The sequence below is a fragment of the Trypanosoma conorhini genome, assembly GCF_003719485.1.
Source record: "Trypanosoma conorhini strain 025E chromosome Unknown Tco_14.4_contig_00081, whole genome shotgun sequence".
In the NCBI taxonomy this organism is placed as follows: Eukaryota; Euglenozoa; class Kinetoplastea; order Trypanosomatida; family Trypanosomatidae; genus Trypanosoma; species Trypanosoma conorhini.
Window position 1 is genome coordinate 1 of NW_021704170.1, and position 18808 is coordinate 18808.

The window sequence follows — 18808 nt, forward strand, 5'->3', positions numbered from 1 at the left end:
TTTCTTTCCCTGCTACTCCTTGCCTTTCTGTAAGCTAGCGAGTTAGAAAGGCAAGAAAAGAAAAGGAACAATAGAGGCCCACCATGTCGCCTTCGGGCGACCATAAAAGGGGAAACCAACAAATAAGGTGAAAGGAAAAAAAAAGAATAACCACACCGCCACAAAGTCAGGAAACAGGAAGTCGGACCAGACAACTCCGCTGCGCTCGCGCCGCGGCTCTCGTTGGCGTGGGTCTGCGCCCGAGGACGGCCAAACAGAAAAACAAAACGCGCTCCGCCTGAAGCCTGGCGGGTCTCCCGACCGCCTCGACCGACAAATGTGCAGGACGCCGCCGCGCGGTGGGAATCGGGCCGGCCGCGCTTGCGGGGGCCGCTGCCTGGTGGCGCGCTAAGGGCGGGTGAGAACTGTCGTGATTTAGGATTGCACTCGTAGGTGGTCCTGCCCTGGTGGTGTTTTTTCGTTCCTTTTCTTCCTACTGTCGTTGTTTCGAATGGGTCCTTCGCGCCCGGTTTTTTTTTACCGGGAGTCCATCGAAAAAACTCGGTATGGATCAAAAATATTTAATACTCACGGTTCTTGAATTTATTGTTTTTTTTTCTATTTATAGATACATAGAACATGTTTGACGATTTTGAATTTGATCGCTCAAATCCATTAAAAAGACTTAGGGAAGAAGAACGGGAGCTAGATAGTATACAAGCACGGCCTCAAGGCCGATTTGCTACACAACTTGCCGAGGTTTATTACGTGCGACCGTCAAAACTTGAGGCCGAGAAGGAACGAAAGCGGGGCATAGAAGTGTACAGCTTAGAAGATTTAGTACCTTCCCTGGCGCAGCAAGTAGGTTCTACAGCTCATCATTATCAATTAATTAAGGAGAGGAGCGTTCCGGCATCATTTGCCCGTTCTAATGTCGCTTTGGAGCCTCCTAAACGGGCATTTATTGCAACGATATTGGCCATATTGATACAATCATTTGTTTTTGAAGAATGTGGCGCGTGTATATCGATTTCTGTGTTTGATGGTTGGTTCAACAGCTTTTTTCGTGTCGGAGGAAGCCCAATATCAAGAAGTTGGCTAGATACCAAGACTTATGTTGCTAAATGCATTGCACAGAAAAAAAACTTATCGTATTTGGTCAGGAGACTATTTGGAATGAATTCAATAAATTTCAAGGACTGCATTCTCTTGGAGAGAGGGTTTCATGGATGATTTTACGAAGTGTTGGCTATAAGAATATGCAGATACAGCAGAATGAAGAAGTGGATGTTGAATTCTTGTTCACGAACTTCCTCGTTAATGAATTTAGCAAAGCAAACTGTGTTATAAAGGATACACTGTTATGGCGCATATGGTGTGCCACTTTTCTTGAACTTTTGCCTGATAGGGTCAATCCTTTAGAGGATGAGATCTTGACTGCGGAGACATTGTTTATGGAGGCTATTAAGTATAGCAAATGTCTTATTTCAGATTTAACTAGACTAATAAATGGAGGTAATACCAATATGGAATCTACACTTTCGCCTACGGAGTTGCATATTCTTTGTGGTGGAACCTCCGGGGAATTTGCGGCAATTTGTCTATTTGTAGCATTAAAATCTTCGCTTGGTCTCCATTTTTCGAGCGAGCCGACTACGAAGTCTGGTGTAGAGTTTTCCGCTGAGGTTATGTCAAAACTATTTAAAGAGCTTATTCGATTCTATACTTTTATTTATCCTACTTCTCGTCACTACCACTTGCTGGATGTATGTCAGTCTTTGTGGCAGAGTTCGCGGAAAACACGTCAAAGATTAACTTTTACTCAGGTTTTTACACCACAACGGCAAAAAAGATCTCCCTTGGTGCGTCAAGAAGATGTTTTTGTAAATCCAACTCGGACAACAGCGGTGTTTTCTAGTGAGGAAATCGAAGTTCAATCGAAATCTTTTTCTAGCTGCGTTTTAGGTGGACTTCGGTCCGAGGAAATGGTAAAAAAATTGATAAAATGTATCCAGCTTCAACGGAGAAATATGCCCATACTTAGCGGCATTTTGGGGGGCACTCAGGTAAACTTTTGTGAAGAGTCGGTTGTTTCCTCAGCTCGGAAAACGATGCCCAACTCTGTTTGGGAAGAAAATATTTCTACGTCTTGGTGTACAATTGAGTTACCCGAAGAGTCTGGGGGGGATCGCAGTCTTTTAGAGAAATTTCTGCGGAATGCGACTGATTGTTTGGCCAAAGAAAAAATTGATAATGCCATGTCTTCGTTGAACAGTACAAACCAAAGTTTAAGTTGCTTTCCGCCCTTTTGAACAATATCGCACGATGCTTTTAACAGCATTTTTATTCCCTGTTTGCGTCTGTGTGAGATTTGATTCCTTAATTTATTTTTCAGTATATATCCATTAATATATGTGTATGAATGAAAACTTCGGAGTGAGGAGGAGAAGGAAAAGCTTTTTGATCTTGTTTCTCCCTTGTATTTTTTCTTACATTTAACAGAAAGTTTTTCTTATCGTTGTTTATTTAGTATTATATTGTGCTCTGGGTATTACTTTTCTCTGCTTTTCTTTTCATTTCTTTCTTCTATTTGCAATTCTCTTCTTCGTCGACTAGCCTTACGGTAATTTTAATGCGGGTTTGTGGACACCGCTTCTTTAGGGTAACAGTTCTCTCACGACTTGTTAAACCGGCCTCTCTTCCGACGAATGACCCAGCACCTGTCCAAGGATTTTATTCCTCCCTGCAATATGACGACTTTGGTGCTCTCGATGTTCCGGATTTGGCGACAAAGCTTCTCCCATTTCAAAAAGAGGGTATTTACTGGATGGTGCAGCGAGAGCGCGATCACGTTGGAGGGATCATGGCAGATCACTTGGGAATGGGAAAAACTGTACAGATGATTGGTTTGTGTCTGTCTTCACAACATTTTAACAGAGCTGTCAATCAAACCCTTCATCGGCAAATGCAATCGAAAGCTAATAGCTATCGTTTGCTCACTGTTATTCGACAACTACAACGCATAAGTATTGTTGCAAATTGTTCAAGGATCAATCGTCCAGCCATGGAGCTTCGATCTTTAATGAGCAAAGTCGAAGAGAATGCAATTCAGAGTGATGAGGCAATGGCTTCTGTTCGTCAAGAAGTTGACAAATGGCTTACGTTTGCTAGCAAATTTCATCCTTCGTATGGAAAAAGAGCAATGGCGTTTCTGGATGATGAACGAAAAAGATCCTTTGATATGATTGATTCGAAGGAACTTCGAACCCTTGTTGTTGTTCCTGCAGCTCTGATGTTGCAATGGAAAAGTGAAATTGAATCTAAAGTGAAATCATCTCGCGGAATAAGGGTTTTCTTGTATCACGGAACAAACAAATTAGTTACGAATACAGAGTTGGAATTGTATGACTTTGTTGTTACTACCTATGATACCCTAACAAACTCTGCCCAAGTCGCATTAACACCCATATTCGATGATAAGAATATGTCCTTTAACCGAAAAGAAGCGGGCCCTTTGTTTCATGTGAGATGGAAACGCATTATTCTAGATGAAGCACACATGATTCGTCACTCTAACACACAGCGTTGGCGAGCGGTTAAAGAATTACAGGGACTTCATCGGTGGGTTGTTACAGCTACACCTCTTCATAACACAATTGAAGATATTCAAAATCTTCTTCATTTTGTTGGCTTACCTCGCCTACCTTTGCTTCCAGGCTGTAATCCAGAAGAAGTTCTTAATGATCCTGTTTTACAGCGGGGCATAGCTCGTTCAATACAACCTGCTTTTTTGCGGCGTGGGCCAGTCATGATTCGTAATGGAAAGAATGAAGTTTTAGTTGACCTTCCTCCCAAAACGGAAACCGTTGTGAAGAAGCGTTTTTCTATTCAAGAGTCAAAACAATACAACAGTATCCTTGCTCGCTCAAGAACAGCATTGGCGACTTCAGAACGCAGGGAAGGTGCTTTTCATATTTTTGCCATGATGACGCGTTTGCGACAAGCCTGTTGCCATCCATGGATTAGCGAAGGCCGCGCACTGTCTGTCGCTGTTTGCGGCATTTGTAAAAGCGAGGCGGTGTCGGCGGTAACTACCAAATGTGGCCATTGTTTTTGTCATGAATGTCTTCTTTTTCGTTTTCGCGAGGCTGTTGATGGCGAGGATATGGCTGCAAGACTGCCTTGTCCTACATGCGGAACTACTATCACCAACAGCTCTATTTTTAGAAACAACACCCTTACCTCCGCAGAACGTATTGTAAAGTTCAAAAAACGTGAAATGGTGATGAGCACGAAACTACGAATGATATTGGATTCTATTGATGCGATGAGGAAAGGTTATCCCAATGACAAAATGATTATCTTCTCACATTTTACTTCCTTTATGGATGTGATATCTGTGGCTCTTGATGGTTTGGAGATTTCACACTTACGGTTGGATGGTACAATGACACTGAGTAATCGCAACGTCGTCATTCGTCGTTTTCAAACAAGTGACGATGTCCGTGTTATTCTTGCTAGCAAAACAGCAACTGGAGTTGGTTTGAATCTTACGGCGGCGAATCACGTATTGGTGGTTGATCCGTGGTGGAACCCTGCTATTGAAGAGCAGGCAGTTCATCGCTGCTATCGTATTGGTCAAAAAAAGCATGTACATGTTACTCGTATCATTATTGAAGACACCATTGAACAGTACTGTTACGAGATTTGCCAGAGGAAAAAAGAATTTGGGGATGCCATCTTGCGGGCGGCAACCAAGGGAGATTCTGCTGCCTCGATGGCCGCTTCGAAACTCAGGGAATTGCTGTCACGACTAAATTATGTTCCCGAGAAGGACAAGGCGAAAGTTCAAGCAACTGAGTCTGAAATGGCGCATTGAGAGTGAAAAAGCAACTCGTTGTGTTTTTGGGAAAAGAAACTTGCTGAGGGGAAATGGAAGCGAGAAGTAAGTGAATTGGTACTCTATGACGTTTGAGAAACTTATTTGCTCTCTCTCTCTCTCTGTGTGTGTGTGCGTTTTTTTTTTAAATGGGTATGAAAAGATTATTATTTTATTATTTGCTTGTTTTATTTTTACTATTAAGTGTTTGCTTTTTATTTGTTTGCTAATTTTTTTTCTGTTTTAGAATTTGTGATCGTTTGGTTTTCCCTCTGGAAGTAAAGGTTTTCGGGGGAACGTGTCACTTGGAGTCTGTAAACTTTCATGAGGCACACATATACACGCCCATATAAATATACCGAGGCAACAAACGCGTAGAGACATTTTATAGTGTCTTTGATGACATCAACTTGGGCAACGCAAGCCTCTTCAACCCAGTATGTTTCGCCAACACTGCGACCCACAAACCCATGGGCCCAGCAAACCTTCACCGGCACCTTTAGGCCGCCAAACCCACAAGCTCACTTCTTGCCTCATGACAAGAGTGAGATGGCAGTGACTGATGCAGGTACGCCACATTTCGCATCTTTTTCGAGTGCCCCTTCCTCAATGCTCGTGGATCAGGCTCAGTCCCATACCTATTCTGGTGAAACTGCCAGCTGCGCTATGGAAAGAATCATGAGCATGATTGTAAGTGAAGTGGGAAAAGAGCAAGACAGATTTGCCGCACTGCAAGAGAGTAATCGTGTTTTGGAGCTGGAGTTGAAGCATGTTCAGAGGCGCCGCGAAGAGGCACAGCGTGCCCTGCGCGAGATTGAGCATCTTTCACTGTCTCTAGCAGCTTTTCATGAAGAGCAATTGCAGCTGCTTCAAGAATTACGACGACAATGACGCAGAATGCAAACATGGAGAAGAAAATAAAAATCAAAAGGACTAACAGAAAGTTGTATTTTTCTTCTTCATTTTTATGCGTGGAGTTTTGCCTCAAATATTTTAGGTATAGTTTCTCACAGTTTTCCCCCTCTCGCTATTTGTCTATATATGTATTTGTGGTACTTGAGGGGATGGTTCCACTTTGTTACTGATGTCAATGAGCGGCCAACTTCCGCCTCTTTATTCTCTTTTTTTCCATTCTATGTCTGTGTTCGTCGAATTGCCTGTATACATCCGCCGCACTGCTTTTTTGGCTTTCTTTCCGTGTTTATTGTGGGACTGTAAGTAAGCATGGTGGACGGTGGTGAGCAGACGCCTTTGGGCGGCACGCAGACGTTAGGTACACTCGGCCCCCAGAAATCTGTATCGGACAGTGTCCCAGTGAAGGAGTTTCTCGCGTCGCGCATTCAGGATGGGTTTGCCTCCAGTGCCTACTGGGGAGCCACGGGGGAGGTGCCGCCGCGTGAGCCTGACGATGTTGCCGGAAAGAAACCCCATGCCTTTGAGATGGAGATCAACAAGAAACTCGTTCCCTTTCCGGAAGAGAGGACCAGTCTGCCGCGGACGTTAGACTACACACACGTTGGATTCCACCTTCTAAAAGGAGACGGCTCAGAGGTGAAGCCGCAGCTCAATGCCGCCCAACTGCGTTATTTGGAGGCCAGCGCCACACTCACGGCTGAGGGCACCGGCGGCGGAGCGAAACCGCGTTTGATGGAGACGACAACGACACAGAATCGGACCATTGGGAAAGGCACATTTGATCCCGAAGTGCTTGACGCCCTTTCGAAGGGGATTGAAGACATGGAGGCCTCTTCGAAAGAGCGCGATCGCTTGAAAAGCATGCCACTAGAATGTCCTGTGCCTGATCACTACCGTCCCACCTCGTGGGATTACTGTGACATGAGCGGCATTGATCCTTCTTCGTATTGGGTGACTCAAAGGGATCCGAATGCGCCTGACGGTGATGGCTTGGTGCCCGTGTACAAGAGCCGCTACAATTTGGTGGAAAAGGAGGGTCCGGTTCGACGGGGAGAGACAACAAAGATGATTGAGCGGGGAAAAAATGTGGACAGAAGCTTGTTAAAAGACACTATGAAGGATATGAACACTAAGGGGCTGCCAGAGGGGTATCAGCCCTGGTCCGCACAAGAATGGATGAGTACGACGCACGACTACCACGCCCCATACGATGTCGCTGAAGCGGCTGCAACAAACAGACGTTCCGCGACTTCCCCACTTCCTCGCACGTATCACACTTTGACTCCTGCGCACGAAGAAACTGTGCTCTCGCTGTCCCAGAGACACATGATGCGACACAAGGGTAACTGGGGCACAGAGTACTCCGACGCCTACATGGATCGCTTACAGCAAGCCGAGGTAAACAAGGATTATAGTAAGCGAAGCATTTTTGACATTCAATATGGCATTTACACAATGCATCACTCTGCCCATCACCCACGTGATGACACAGCCACGGGGGAAAGGTACACACCAAGTCAAGTGGTTCCCGGGCAACACACAAGCATGAGTCAGCAACCACTTCACGCACGCAACGCGCTGAGCCGAAATTAAAGTAGTTATTGAGCATAACGCCAAAGAGTTTTTGATTTTGTTCGCGTCTTTTTTTTTTTTTTCGTTGTTGTTGTTCGACGATGGCTAGTTTATGTCACATAGTCACTCACAGGCACACACACAAAAAAAAAACCTCTTGTAAGAGGAATAGACTGGTATGTATTAGATTGGCATGTAAGATATTCGGCTGTTGAGATCTCTATGTTAGTTAAAATGAAGGCAACCGGTGAAATGTGTAGCGAGCCTTGTACTGTGGTTCCTCCTTCTGCCCCAAAAGCTTCTCCATGCCTTTTTATTGTATTGCATTGTGGTTGTTGCCGCTTAGGTTGGTTTCACTTTTTAGCTGCACGGTTCCCACTGATGAGCGACGCGTAACCTTCTGATTGTTCCCGTCCTCGGGGCAGAGCAGCTGGGAGTTGGGTGGTCGCCTCGGTACTTCCAGAGCAGTGTGGGGGGCGACGTCTGGCAAACCCGTCATAACATCTTTTGAAGGTCCTTAACCGCCGTCAGTGGAAGGGGTAGAGAAGAGTGGCATCTTTACTTACTTTTTTTTTCTTCTTCTTCTCTCGTTCAAAAGAAGAAAAAAAAAGGAATTCGCTGGGAGAGGCAGTCTGGGGTTTGATTCGGGGAAGGGGTGGTGCTCCCTCCTGCACGGAAGGGCGCGGCACCGACTGTGCGGAACAAAGGCCGAGTTTCACTGCGTATGACCGTTGTGCGATTGCGCCACCCGCAGATACGTTGCGGGCTACGGGGGAGCACAACAGACTTACCCTCCAGCCTCAACTGGAGCTTCGATGGCAGATTCCTGTCGTTCCGCATGGATTATATTGCATTTATCTGACTTGGCGGCACATAGGCGTACACCTCTGGCGTTGGTGGCAATCTTCTGTCTCTGTGGCGATGATCGAGTTGTTGTTTTTTTTTTTTTTGTTTTCTTCCAGCTGTTCCGTGTTTTGCTCCGGACATGGAGGGCGATGAGTGGTCGACGAGTATGGGGGAGAGGGAGAGGGATGTCTTGATGTTTTTTTTTTTTTTTGGGGGGGGGGGGGTAACTGTTTTCTGGAACGAATTTCTCAATAGGCTGTTCGTTTGGGCTTGCGTTGAATGGCAGTCGCCTGATACGTGGCTGCATATTGCCGTTTGATGGGGACTCTCTGCACTGTGAATGAATACGTGGGTGTGGTCTACAGCCTCCGTCTACAGACGTGGCTTGTCTCGTTTTTCTCCACCACCGTCACACACATGCGTAGTAGTTTGTTTGGTTTGTTACCGTCATGCTGCGTCTCACGCTTTTTCTGCAGCGGAAGACGATCCAATCGTACCCCGTCCCACCAAAAATTCGGCATTTCAATCGTCGCTGGAGCAGCTCACGAACGAACTCCTACAATCGACAGTATTGGCGCATGTTGATGAATGAGAACTACTCCCGACCATCTTTTTGGGTCTCCGACTTCCGTCACCGCTACCTCATGCGGACGGGCACGGATTTTCAGGGGCAGGTGCCCGCCTCCCCCCAGCCGGGTCTCTACCAAGGCTTCAGTGACGTCCACAAGATTTTGGCAAACCACCCAAAGCCTCAGAGGGAATCACTTCATTTGCCGGTCATGCCAATGACTCCCCGCGTTGTGTTTGAGCACGCAAGTGAGAAGAAGATTGACACCGCAAAAAAGATGCGTAGCGACAGGAGAAAGGTGGAAGAGATGAAAACCTTAGAATTTTGGGGCTGGTATATGAAGCTACAGCGCGTCCGTGGCCGATGGTGTCGGGAGCAAGGGGTTTCTAGTCGTGGTGTCTACGGCCCTGCTGTAGACGCGGCCGAGTTGTGGGGCTAACTCACAAGATTCTCTGCTGATTCCAATGAATCCAGCTCGCGAATTGGTCTTTCACCCTCTATCCCTCTACTTATCACTTTGATATGCACAGAAAAGTGCTATGCATTACTGGCACACATGCTGCGGTTGTATCTTCTTTGGGGCACTCCGTTTTTTCGTTTGTGTGCGTCTATGCATGTCTTTTTTTTTTTACTTTCCTCCTATTCTCTGTGGTATTACTTTACGGGTCCTTGGCTTCTTGTTGCAAACTGCGTAGTCCCAACAGCGAGAGACCTTTTAGGCCGATGCCGAAGAAAAACTCCCTCAAGAAGCGCTCCAAGCGGCGGGAGGCCGAGGCGGAAGAGATCGTCGAGGACCTCGATTTAGACGTGGACGACTACAACGTGGAGGACGAGGACGTCGTCCACAACCGTCGTGGAAAGGCGAGGAGGGACGAGCACGACGGCCTGGCGGCCGTGTTGCCCTCCGACGCCCATAAGTTGGAGGGCTACGACGACGACGATGACGAGCGGGGTGCGCACTTGGAGGAGGAGGCCCTTGCGCTGGAGGCCAACAAGAGCATGCGACGGAGGGTGATTGAGTCGGACTTTGAGGTTGGCGGCATCACGACGGCTGTAAAGCGAAAGAGAAATGGAGAGGCAAACGCCGCGCTCAATGTTGCGCCTGTCGTTGAGGCCGTGGAACGTGACTACGCCGCCCTCTCCTCCTCGGAGCGGATGTCCATTGTGCAAAAAGGAGTCTCCAGAACTGATCAAGATGCTGGAGGAGATGAAGCAGTACCTGACAGAAGTTAAGGAGTTAGCGAAGCCTTTGCAAGAGTTATTCTTTCAGCGTCGATTGTCCGACGCAGATCGCAACCTGGTCCAATTCCTAGAGACCAAGGTGCAGTTGATGCTCAGCTACTGCATGCACGTCACCTTTTACTTGCTGCTTAAGACGGAGGGCAAGAAGGTCTTGGGGCACCCTGTTATTGATAACCTGGTGGAGATTCGTGTTTACCTTGAAAAACTCTTCCCACTCGAGGAGAAGCTGCAGTACTCGTTGAATCGTCTTCTTAGCGGTAAAACAACGGCTGCGGCTCGCCTGGACACCCTGCGCCCGCTTCAGCACAACGAGCGTGGTGCCCTTGCGGCGAACAAGGAGGCGCGGAAGAACCGCAAGCAGCTGGAAGCGATGAAGGAGGCGGAGGAAATTGAAAAGGAAGAGTTGGCCACCATGAATCGCATCCGAACAAAGAAGTCTGCCGCGCTTGACGACATTTCCTCCCTTGACCGCAAGGCGATGGTGTCGGCTCTCGGCTACCGCGAGGACGAAGATCAGTACTTTGCCAAGCTTGCGGCTGGTAGCGACGAGGATGAGGAGGTTCAGGGACTGTCACTCATTGAGCGCCTCCGACGGCGGCAGCGCTCACTCGCCGACGAAGTGGCAGGAAATCCCGACGGTAGCGACGGTGAAGGTGAGGATGGTGGCGTCATGGTTGAGGACGACGACGAGGAGGCCATCAGCGGCGAGGATGATCTCCTCAGCGAGGGCGAGGACGGGGAGGAGGGTGACTACGAGGTGCTGTTAGAGGAGGAGCAGGAAAGACTGAAGCGTGCAAGGACAGAGGCGTCGCGGCCGAAGCCACAGTTGGCGGAGCCTGAAGTGGACCGCCGTAAGACGAGCAAGAAGATCGAGACCCACCGTGGCCTCACCAAGTCTCGCCCGAAGGATCGCAAGACGCCCCGCACGGCGCAGCGACGCAAATACGAGAAGGGTATGCGCATCCACAAGGCCCAGACACGCACCTTCCAGCCTGAGCCCGAAGGCGGCTTCATTGGTGTGCCCTCCATTAAGTCGAAGGTCACGCAGAGTGTTCGGTTTTAGCGGAACAAGGTGTCGAGGCGAACTTGAAGAAGGAGGAAGCCAAGTCACCAAATACTCGGGTTGTACCAGTGAGTGGTTGGGGCTGGCCTTCGCTTCCGCGTTTTCTACTTTGTATGTAATACTGCGTAGCAGCAAGGAGGAGGAAGGTTATAATAAGAGAATTACACTAATTAGTTAAAAAAGAAGGAAGGAATGAAAGATGAGGAAGCCGAAAAGAAAGAAAAATAAAGAGGGAAAGAAAGGTGTTATATACATATGCACACTTGAAGAAAATTCCACGGTTAATTCTGATGCATCGCCTTTTGTTCTGAAATGGCATTTGTTGGTGTTGGATCTTCCGCGCGATATTCTGATGCCTCTTGGACGCAGCACTGCGGCCGTCGATCGATAGATATTACTTTCTCACTCATCTCACCCCTCAATTCCACGGGGGCTACAAATTGATGGATAGAAGTCATTCAAGGAATAGAAAAGGAAGAAGGGGCGAAATTTTGGTAAATGGAACGTGCCGAGGCTATTTTGGCCAATGAGCGAGAAGAAATTAACCTTCTACGTGAACCGCTAAGGGTGCTTCGGCTGTCGCTTGTCATGTGCGTGAAGTACATGACACGCTATGTGACGGCACATTTAACTCCGTCCGTGCTTCAGTTTGCCGTTCCTGTATTTCTATTCATGGCTGCAATGTCCCTTTTTTGGGTCGATTCCCCTGCTGGTCATGCGTTTGCCGCTCTTGACTCGGACAAAGATGGCCTAGTCTCACCGGAGGATCTAGAGGTCTACTACACCCGTGTCTTGGGCCATCCGACGGGTATCGCACAACAGGCTCAGGCTGCCTTTCCTAATAATGCTTCCCACCTCAATAAGGCCCAGTTTGTGGGATGGTGGGAGGAAGGCCAAGGTGATGTGCTGCGGCGAGATGCCTTTTTTAGTCAAGGAACTTGGCGAGAGGTGGAGTATCTGCTTGCCGATGCCATATGGTGGTTGGTTCTGGGTATACTTTCCTCTGTTGGATTGGGCACAGGAATGCATTCGGGATTGCTCTTCCTCTTTCCACATATTTATCTTGCCTGTTCCTCTGCGGATTATTGCGGCAACACCAACTATTGGACGTACCCTGTGAACCGTTTTTATGGGCCACGCGATCGCACATTTATGTGTGTCACACCCCATCCGGGCACATCAGTTCCCTCGACTCTGGCGCGTCTGTTGAAGGTGATTCCCGCGTGTGTTCTTTGGGGTGCGGGAACCGCAATCGGGGAGATTCCACCGTATGCCTTGAGCTACGCCGCCGCCCGACAGGGTAAGCGACACGCGGAGCTGGAGGAGGTCTCTAAGTATGACGTGTTGAATCGTATGAAGACATGGACATTGGATAAAATACAACGCTACGGTTTCTGGGCCATACTCCTTCTTGCTGCCTGGCCCAACATGGCCTTTGACCTGTGCGGGATGGCATGTGGTCAGTTTCTTATGCCATTCTGGACCTTTTTCGGGGCAACGTTCGTTGGCAAGGCGCTGATTAAGGTCAATATGCAAGCTGTTTTTTCGTTCTGCTCTTCTCCGGTGACAATATTGAGCGTATCATACGTCTCGTGGTTGGTGCACTGGGTAAGGTTTTGGTCCTTCCCGCGTGGGCAGGCTCGAAGGGCACCAAGGGCATAGTAGAGATGTGTATTGCCCCGATATTAAAAGCACGTGAAACGATTGCGGCCAGGGCGCGAGGGACTGAAAAAATTGCTGTAGAGGAGGAAGGAGGTTCGCTCGTTATGACGCTGTTGCATTGGATTGTGGTGGCCGCGGTCGCTTGGTTTGCCAAATCCATCATAGAAGCATTTGCACAGAGTGAGCAGGAAGAGCGAGATGCGCTGACCTTGGAGCACGTGAAGAGGATGATTGCACACCGTCACACGAGGGCCGCGATAAAGGAAGAAGAGCTGCAACATCTCATTGACATTGCTCGCACTGGTGAGGTGGCCACGTCGCTTTCGTCGCTTGAATCAGCGTTCATGGCGCTCTTTGCCGTAACGGCGATCGTGGGCCTCGTGATGGGCGTCTACCCCGCATTTGTGCTTGGTCTCTCACTTCTTGTGCACTCCGTCATGTGCATGCTGTGCAGCAATGCGTCACTCGACAGGTGGACCTTCTGCGGTGTTCGCTTGGCCCTTGCGGCGGCGGCCCTTTTTGCACTCTACGCTCAGTTGCGTGTGTGAGCCGGCATCTGAGGCCGAACGCTCCTAAGGTAGAAACATGAAGAAGGTGAAGGGAGGGGAGAGGGCCATATAGCAAAAGAAAACAAAAAGAAAAGGGGAAATTAAATCAAAGGGGAAGGAAAATTTTTTTGCCAAATGTTTGGGGGCCCTGCGGATGACGTGTCCTTGAGGAGGCGGGAGTGTCCACCACGCACTTTGATCCAGGATCCCTACAGTACGAGGGGAAGCAACAGGAGCAGCGATAACGAAGGCAGACGAGGAGGAAACTGAACTTTCTCGTATATTTATCTTCCTCCTTCTTCTTGTTGTCCCCCGTCCTCTTGCGTACTGTTGATGATGGCGGTTGATCGTCGTCGTCGTCGTCGTCGTCGTCGTTTGGTGTCGTTTTGGGCGCCGGGCCTCCCTATGATTTTTTCTTCTTTTCCTTTTTGGGTGTCCCACGGCGCAGGCGAGAAGAAGCAGGGGACACAGCGGGAGAAGCGAGGTGGGCAGGTGGGCCAGACCCAGGCTTCGCAGACAGGTGTGTTGCATGGACTCTCAGCTGTTGCTTCAGCGAGAAGCCTCAGCGAAGGGTTACACGTTGACGCCGCTCTGCCAAGTTAGTGCCCTGCCCACATCACAGAAGGTGGCTTGCTGCGGCGGTCTTCTTGAGAAAATCGTGGCGGAGTCTGCGCAGGATTGTACGGTGCTGCTGCGGGATGCGACGGGCACGGTGCACTGCGCCATCCACGGCGCCGTATCGAGCCGGTACCCCGACGTCTTGGCCGCAGGGGCGTTGCTCCTCCTCAGTGATGTCACTGTGCTTGTAACCTCGACACTGCTACGGCCGGTGTTAATTGTCTGCTTGGAGCACCTCGCCGCCCTCATGCTGCCGGAGGGACCACCAGAGAGCGGTCAAAGAACTGCAGTGGGACTTGCGTCGTCGGCATCTTTGTTTATGGATCTTCCGCCCCACCAAGAGGAAGTCGTGTCCAACTGGTGCCAGGACACGGTTCGTGGGGTGGCCCACGAGAGGGCGCGCGAGCAGTGTATTGGGTCGGTCGCACCAGAAGCTGCAAACCCCGCCCCTACAGAGTTCATCATTCCCTCCGGTGTGGACAGTGACGAAGATTGCCTGCAGTTGGCGGACGACCTTTAGCGTGTGCACCAAATTTGCGTAACCAGTTGCGTGCCGTTGGCTATACAGACATTACAGATATCACCGCAGTTGAAATGGGTGTTATTTTGAATAATATATATAATTGCTTATTCAAGAACCTTGGAGGAATTGGCTGGTCCATGCGGACTTTACATTACAACATGTATTTTTTCCTCTTCTTTTTCTTTTTCTCTTGCTCTTGCTTTTTCGAGCTCTCTTGTATCGCGTCTGCTCTTTTGCCGCGTAAGAGTAAACGAAGGCCGTATGGAGGGGGAGCCCCCTTTGAAACGATTCCGGGGGGGCGCCGACGTTGGCCAAGCGGCGAGGGCGCGGGAAGCCGTCGAAACCGATGACGCCAGGCCCGATGGGCAGTCGTCCCTCGTCCCCTCCGCCCCCCGGGACACGCGCGTTTGTGTCAACGTGGGCGGTAGCTGCATCACGACGCTGGCCAGCACGCTCTGCGCGGAGCCGTCGCTGCTGTCAGAGTGGGTCAACAGCAACTTCGCCGGTCTCCCCCGGGACGCCAAGGGCAATCCTTTCGTGGACCGTGACCCCGAGAACTTTCGGCACATCGTCAATTACCTGCGCGGCTACGAACTGCCGAACGCCACTGAAAAGGTCGTCTTTTTGGCGGAGGATGCCGAGTTCTACCGTATTGAAAAGCTGCGGGCCTTGATCGACCCTCCGGCGCGGTGGCGGTTTGTGAGTGGGCCGGGCGTTTCGCAGGACAGTATGCACTTCAGCACGCAGAACATCCTCGGCATTTGCGGCAAGGAGCCGTTGCCTGCAAGAGGAAGGTCCGTTTTTGTTCTGCGTGTAGACAAGTGTGAGCTGGTGACGGTTGGTCTCATCGGCACAGACTCACCGCTTGAGAACGAGCCGCTGCAGGGCCAGCCGCGCTCCATTGCGTACTGCAACACAGGTGAGCTCGTGCAGTGCTTCGATGACGAGAAGACATACGTGTCGGGAACGGGATTTAAGAGTCACGACCTTGTCACAGTGCGTGTGGCGTTTACGCCAGGCTCCTCAGCGAAGATTGCGTTCCTGTGCGGCACCGTGAAGGCCTACGAGGCGGAGTGGCCTTCGCCCACGCCTCCACTGCGATTTGCGGTGAGCCTGCATGGAACCTCTGCCGTCATGCTGGAGCGCTGCATCACGGGTGACATGAGCTGCGAGGAGGATAGGGAGGAGGCCAGCGGCGTGGACGAAACAGTATAGTTGGGATGCAGGTTAAAAGAACCACTTGGGCCCTCCACCCCTCCCTGCTTCAGACTGCAGCGAGCAACCGGGGGAGCAGACGCGTTAAGGAGCCAGGGCGCGCGCGAGAGAGAGAGAACGTGCGTTTGTTTGTTTGTTTGTTTGTGTGTGTGCCAAATCGCCGTTTTTGGGCCCTTTTGTGGGTAGTTCCTTGTGGCTGTGTGTATGTTTTTTTTTGTTTATCTCTCTCTCTCTCTTTCTCTTTCTTGCATTGCCTGAGACGTCTTTTCTTACATGAGGTTACTGATGCCCGGGACGCATCCATCGCGGCCCCCGAAACCACAGGCGCAAAGCGGAGAAGAGGCGGGGATGTTTGCTTCGTTTCCCAGAGGAGAACGCGGGGGGTCGACGGGGGCGCGTGTCGAACCAACACACCTCCATGTCTCTGCGCCGTTGTGCACCGCGTAACTTATGACTGTAAGCATTGCCTCTACCTTTCTTTCCCTTTATTCTCCTTTTTTTTTTCTTCTCTCATTGGTATTCCTTGCGTAGTCCACATTACAGTTTCCCTTTTGTTTTTCCTTTGCGGCAAGCAGAGCTACCCGCCTTCGTGCCTGCAGACGAGCGAACACCCACCAACTGATTGAGCAGGCGTGGGAGGCGACAAGCAAGCGGCTCGTGTGCCTGTCCCTTGTTTATTACGTGAAACGGGATAAAGGGGGAGGAGGGAGCGAGAGGGAGATTAGAAGACAAAGGGCCAACGCGGGAGGAGAAGCCAGGAAGCGCGAGGCAGACGCCGCCCTTCTTGTTTTGGGAAAGGCCGTTGTGGCTCCACGTTTGCTGAGGCCGAAGTGAAGGAGTTAAATCGAGGGGGATAGGAAACGGCAGGGAGGGAGAGCTTGTGCGTGTGTGTGTGCCAGGGAAAGGGCGAGGGGGAGAGTGAGTCATTGGCGCACCGCGGCGACGAGGAAAGTCCAAGAAGAGGAAGGAGCACGACGACAGACAACGCCAAGAAGAAGGTTATATTAGGGAATAAGCCGCGGGGGTGAGAGGAAGAGACATTACATCAAGGCGGAGGAAATAGCGGCGCTTGTCATGTCTCTAGACGTGGATGCCATCATCGAAAAACTTCTGGCGGTCCGCGTATCGAAGCCGGGAAAACAAGTTAATTTAGCCGAGAATGACGTCAAGAACCTTGCGCTGCGAAGCCGAGAGATTCTTCTGGCGCAGCCTGCCCTTCTGGAGCTTGAGGCCCCCATTAAAATCTGTGGGGATATTCACGGGCAGTACTATGACCTCCTCCGCCTCTTTGACAACGGCGGCTTTCCGCCTTCGGTCAATTACCTCTTCCTCGGCGACTACGTAGACCGCGGCAAACAAGGGCTGGAAACCATCTGTCTCGTGCTCGCATTCAAGGTCAAGTTTCCGGAGAACTTTTTTGTGCTCCGCGGCAACCACGAGTGTGCAAGCATCAATCGCATCTACGGCTTTTTTGACGAATGCAAACGGCGCTACAACATCCGTCTGTGGAAAGCCTTTACGGACACGTTTAATTGTCTCCCTGTTGCTTGCATCATTGACGACAAGATATTTTGCTGTCACGGAGGCCTTTCTCCAGAGCTGCAAAGCATGGACCAGATCAAGCGGATTGCACGACCTTGCGATGTCACGGATGCGGGCCTCATCTGTGACCTGCTTTGGTCAGACCCCGAGGAAGGCCTTTCTGGCTGGGGCGAGAATGACCGCGGCGTCTCCTACACATTCGGTCAAGATATCGTAGAGAAATTTCTTCGGAAGCATGAGTTCGACCTTATCGTCCGAGCACATCAAGTAGTAGAGGATGGCTATCAATTCTTCGCGAAGCGGCAACTCATAACTATTTTTTCTGCCCCCAACTATTGTAATGAGTTTGATAACAGTGGTGCGGTCATGTCGGTGGACGCGGACCTTCTCTGTTCATTCCAGATCCTCAAGCCATCGGTGAAGAAGCCCAAGTTCTATCAATAGAGCTCGGAAACATGTGACAGATGTGACCCGAATGAGGAGGAGTCGGGGGAGGGCGGGTGTTAGAGGAGTAAATTGCGCGAAGGAAGAGGGGATGCGGCAGAGAAGGTGCGTGGACCGGATAAAAAGAAGCAAGCCAAGGACCGGCAGCGGAGAGGGAAATGACGTCTGAGAGGGCGAATGTGAGCAAGGTTTGAGTAAGGAGGAGAGGAGCAGGGAGGGATAAAGCAAATATATATATATATGAGAGGCAGATTGTGGTAGAAGGCAGGCGATGCAGCGCGGCGGCCCCCGGGGGGTGAGAGTGAGGGGACAAGGCTTCGTAAGTACACAGTGGAAAGAAAAGGATGACGCGTGACTTGGAATCTGCCACGAAACAAGGAGTCATGAAGAGGAATGATGGGAGGGGCGGAAGGAGCGTAAATGAAAGGAATATACAAGAAGAAGGAACTAGAAAAACGCAGGAGATTGGGCCTGCTAAAGAGCCATGAGGACAACTATATCAACCGTAACAAGAATGGAAGCGGTAATAACGTCAGTGGTGCGAGCACGGGCAATGTGCACGTTGAAATCCGTGCACCTATGCAGGTGGTTTCTGTACTGGGAGGCACGCGAGTGACGAGCGGAGGATGCGGTACTTCACTGCCTTCCACTCCCCGCATACGTGTTTGATTGCTTTTGCCGTTACGTTCGTCACACTTTGTATTTGGGAGATGCCTCCTCGTAGGGTCGCGTCCAGCTGATTGCGGCCCTCGTGGGATGGGGGGCTAGCCATCTCCCCCCTGCAATGTGTCTTTTGTTTGCTTTCCAAAAAAGAAAAGGGTCCTTCTTCACGTTTCGTTGCTTCGGTTCCTTGCGTAATTTTCCCTCACATCTTTTTGTTGTTGTTGTTGTTGTTGTTGTTGTTAGCCTTCGCATTTCCCATCCGCTGTTTATTCTGGAGTTGGTTTCCCCCTCAGGCCTTTTGCGGGCCCGCTTTCCCTTTTGTCCCCCCACGTTCCGCACGGCCTCCCCTTAGCGGTGTGCGTGGTGCCTTGGCCCCAACTCCGCCACACCTCATAGACGAGAGCAAAGGAGTTTTCTATGCGAAGTCCTGTGAGTGGCGCCTTTCTCGTTGTTATTCCCCACCCTAATTTTTTTTTTTTTCCCCGCCTTGCCTGCAATTAAAAATGAAAATGTAGCTATTCAATAAGCG

At 50.1% G+C, this 18808-nt stretch overlaps 13 protein-coding genes and 1 pseudogene across 13 annotated transcripts, besides 9 other annotated features; 13 read left to right on the top strand and 1 right to left on the bottom strand.

Moving 5' to 3' along the window:
• Nucleotides 1-618: 618 nt before the first annotated feature.
• On the top strand, nucleotides 619-1212 carry Tco025E_02149 (uncharacterized protein; the record flags this gene model as incomplete). The annotated part of the gene is made up of 1 exon (XM_029369084.1): nucleotides 619-1212. One exon carries the CDS (start codon nucleotides 619-621, stop codon nucleotides 1210-1212), a length of 594 nt encoding a protein of 197 aa, XP_029230747.1.
• Nucleotides 1209-2291, top strand: Tco025E_02150 (uncharacterized protein; the record flags this gene model as incomplete). The annotated part of the gene is made up of 1 exon (XM_029369085.1): nucleotides 1209-2291. The coding sequence occupies one exon, from the start codon at nucleotides 1209-1211 to the stop codon at nucleotides 2289-2291; it is 1083 nt and encodes a 360-aa protein (XP_029230748.1).
• A 320-nt stretch (nucleotides 2292-2611) lies between these two features.
• Nucleotides 2612-4858, top strand: Tco025E_02151 (putative DNA repair protein; the record flags this gene model as incomplete). The annotated part of the gene is made up of 1 exon (XM_029369086.1): nucleotides 2612-4858. The coding sequence occupies one exon, from the start codon at nucleotides 2612-2614 to the stop codon at nucleotides 4856-4858; it is 2247 nt and encodes a 748-aa protein (XP_029230749.1).
• A 163-nt stretch (nucleotides 4859-5021) lies between these two features.
• Nucleotides 5022-5061: a microsatellite.
• Nucleotides 5062-5257: 196 nt separating this feature from the next.
• On the top strand, nucleotides 5258-5749 carry Tco025E_02152 (uncharacterized protein; the record flags this gene model as incomplete). The annotated part of the gene is made up of 1 exon (XM_029369087.1): nucleotides 5258-5749. The coding sequence occupies one exon, from the start codon at nucleotides 5258-5260 to the stop codon at nucleotides 5747-5749; it is 492 nt and encodes a 163-aa protein (XP_029230750.1).
• Nucleotides 5750-6082: 333 nt separating this feature from the next.
• Tco025E_02153 (uncharacterized protein) lies at nucleotides 6083-7366 on the top strand (the record flags this gene model as incomplete). The annotated part of the gene is made up of 1 exon (XM_029369088.1): nucleotides 6083-7366. One exon carries the CDS (start codon nucleotides 6083-6085, stop codon nucleotides 7364-7366), a length of 1284 nt encoding a protein of 427 aa, XP_029230751.1.
• Nucleotides 7367-7393: 27 nt separating this feature from the next.
• Nucleotides 7394-7441: a microsatellite.
• An 834-nt stretch (nucleotides 7442-8275) lies between these two features.
• Nucleotides 8276-8303: a microsatellite.
• A 337-nt stretch (nucleotides 8304-8640) lies between these two features.
• Tco025E_02154 (uncharacterized protein) lies at nucleotides 8641-9198 on the top strand (the record flags this gene model as incomplete). The annotated part of the gene is made up of 1 exon (XM_029369089.1): nucleotides 8641-9198. The coding sequence occupies one exon, from the start codon at nucleotides 8641-8643 to the stop codon at nucleotides 9196-9198; it is 558 nt and encodes a 185-aa protein (XP_029230752.1).
• Nucleotides 9199-9482: 284 nt separating this feature from the next.
• Tco025E_02155 (U3 small nucleolar RNA-associated protein 3) lies at nucleotides 9483-9992 on the top strand (the record flags this gene model as incomplete). Its single annotated transcript, XM_029369090.1, has 1 exon — nucleotides 9483-9992. The coding sequence occupies one exon, from the start codon at nucleotides 9483-9485 to the stop codon at nucleotides 9990-9992; it is 510 nt and encodes a 169-aa protein (XP_029230753.1).
• A 97-nt stretch (nucleotides 9993-10089) lies between these two features.
• On the top strand, nucleotides 10090-11064 carry Tco025E_02156 (U3 small nucleolar RNA-associated protein 3; the record flags this gene model as incomplete). The annotated part of the gene is made up of 1 exon (XM_029369091.1): nucleotides 10090-11064. The coding sequence occupies one exon, from the start codon at nucleotides 10090-10092 to the stop codon at nucleotides 11062-11064; it is 975 nt and encodes a 324-aa protein (XP_029230754.1).
• A 176-nt stretch (nucleotides 11065-11240) lies between these two features.
• Nucleotides 11241-11306: a sequence feature (GA-rich).
• A 256-nt stretch (nucleotides 11307-11562) lies between these two features.
• Tco025E_02157 (uncharacterized protein) lies at nucleotides 11563-12726 on the top strand (the record flags this gene model as incomplete). The annotated part of the gene is made up of 1 exon (XM_029369092.1): nucleotides 11563-12726. One exon carries the CDS (start codon nucleotides 11563-11565, stop codon nucleotides 12724-12726), a length of 1164 nt encoding a protein of 387 aa, XP_029230755.1.
• Nucleotides 12727-12830: 104 nt separating this feature from the next.
• Tco025E_02158 (uncharacterized protein) lies at nucleotides 12831-13274 on the top strand (the record flags this gene model as incomplete). The annotated part of the gene is made up of 1 exon (XM_029369093.1): nucleotides 12831-13274. The coding sequence occupies one exon, from the start codon at nucleotides 12831-12833 to the stop codon at nucleotides 13272-13274; it is 444 nt and encodes a 147-aa protein (XP_029230756.1).
• A 347-nt stretch (nucleotides 13275-13621) lies between these two features.
• Nucleotides 13622-13649: a microsatellite.
• Nucleotides 13650-13803: 154 nt separating this feature from the next.
• Nucleotides 13804-14412, top strand: Tco025E_02159 (uncharacterized protein; the record flags this gene model as incomplete). The annotated part of the gene is made up of 1 exon (XM_029369094.1): nucleotides 13804-14412. The coding sequence occupies one exon, from the start codon at nucleotides 13804-13806 to the stop codon at nucleotides 14410-14412; it is 609 nt and encodes a 202-aa protein (XP_029230757.1).
• A 167-nt stretch (nucleotides 14413-14579) lies between these two features.
• Nucleotides 14580-14621: a microsatellite.
• Nucleotides 14622-14676: 55 nt separating this feature from the next.
• Nucleotides 14677-15630, top strand: Tco025E_02160 (uncharacterized protein; the record flags this gene model as incomplete). Its single annotated transcript, XM_029369095.1, has 1 exon — nucleotides 14677-15630. One exon carries the CDS (start codon nucleotides 14677-14679, stop codon nucleotides 15628-15630), a length of 954 nt encoding a protein of 317 aa, XP_029230758.1.
• Nucleotides 15631-15753: 123 nt separating this feature from the next.
• Nucleotides 15754-15782: a microsatellite.
• A 69-nt stretch (nucleotides 15783-15851) lies between these two features.
• Nucleotides 15852-15876: a microsatellite.
• Nucleotides 15877-16119: 243 nt separating this feature from the next.
• Tco025E_02161 (hypothetical protein) lies at nucleotides 16120-16346 on the bottom strand (annotated as a pseudogene).
• A 358-nt stretch (nucleotides 16347-16704) lies between these two features.
• On the top strand, nucleotides 16705-17616 carry Tco025E_02162 (serine/threonine protein phosphatase catalytic subunit; the record flags this gene model as incomplete). Its single annotated transcript, XM_029369096.1, has 1 exon — nucleotides 16705-17616. One exon carries the CDS (start codon nucleotides 16705-16707, stop codon nucleotides 17614-17616), a length of 912 nt encoding a protein of 303 aa, XP_029230759.1.
• Nucleotides 17617-18491: 875 nt separating this feature from the next.
• Nucleotides 18492-18520: a microsatellite.
• The last annotated feature ends 288 nt before the right edge of the window (nucleotides 18521-18808 follow it).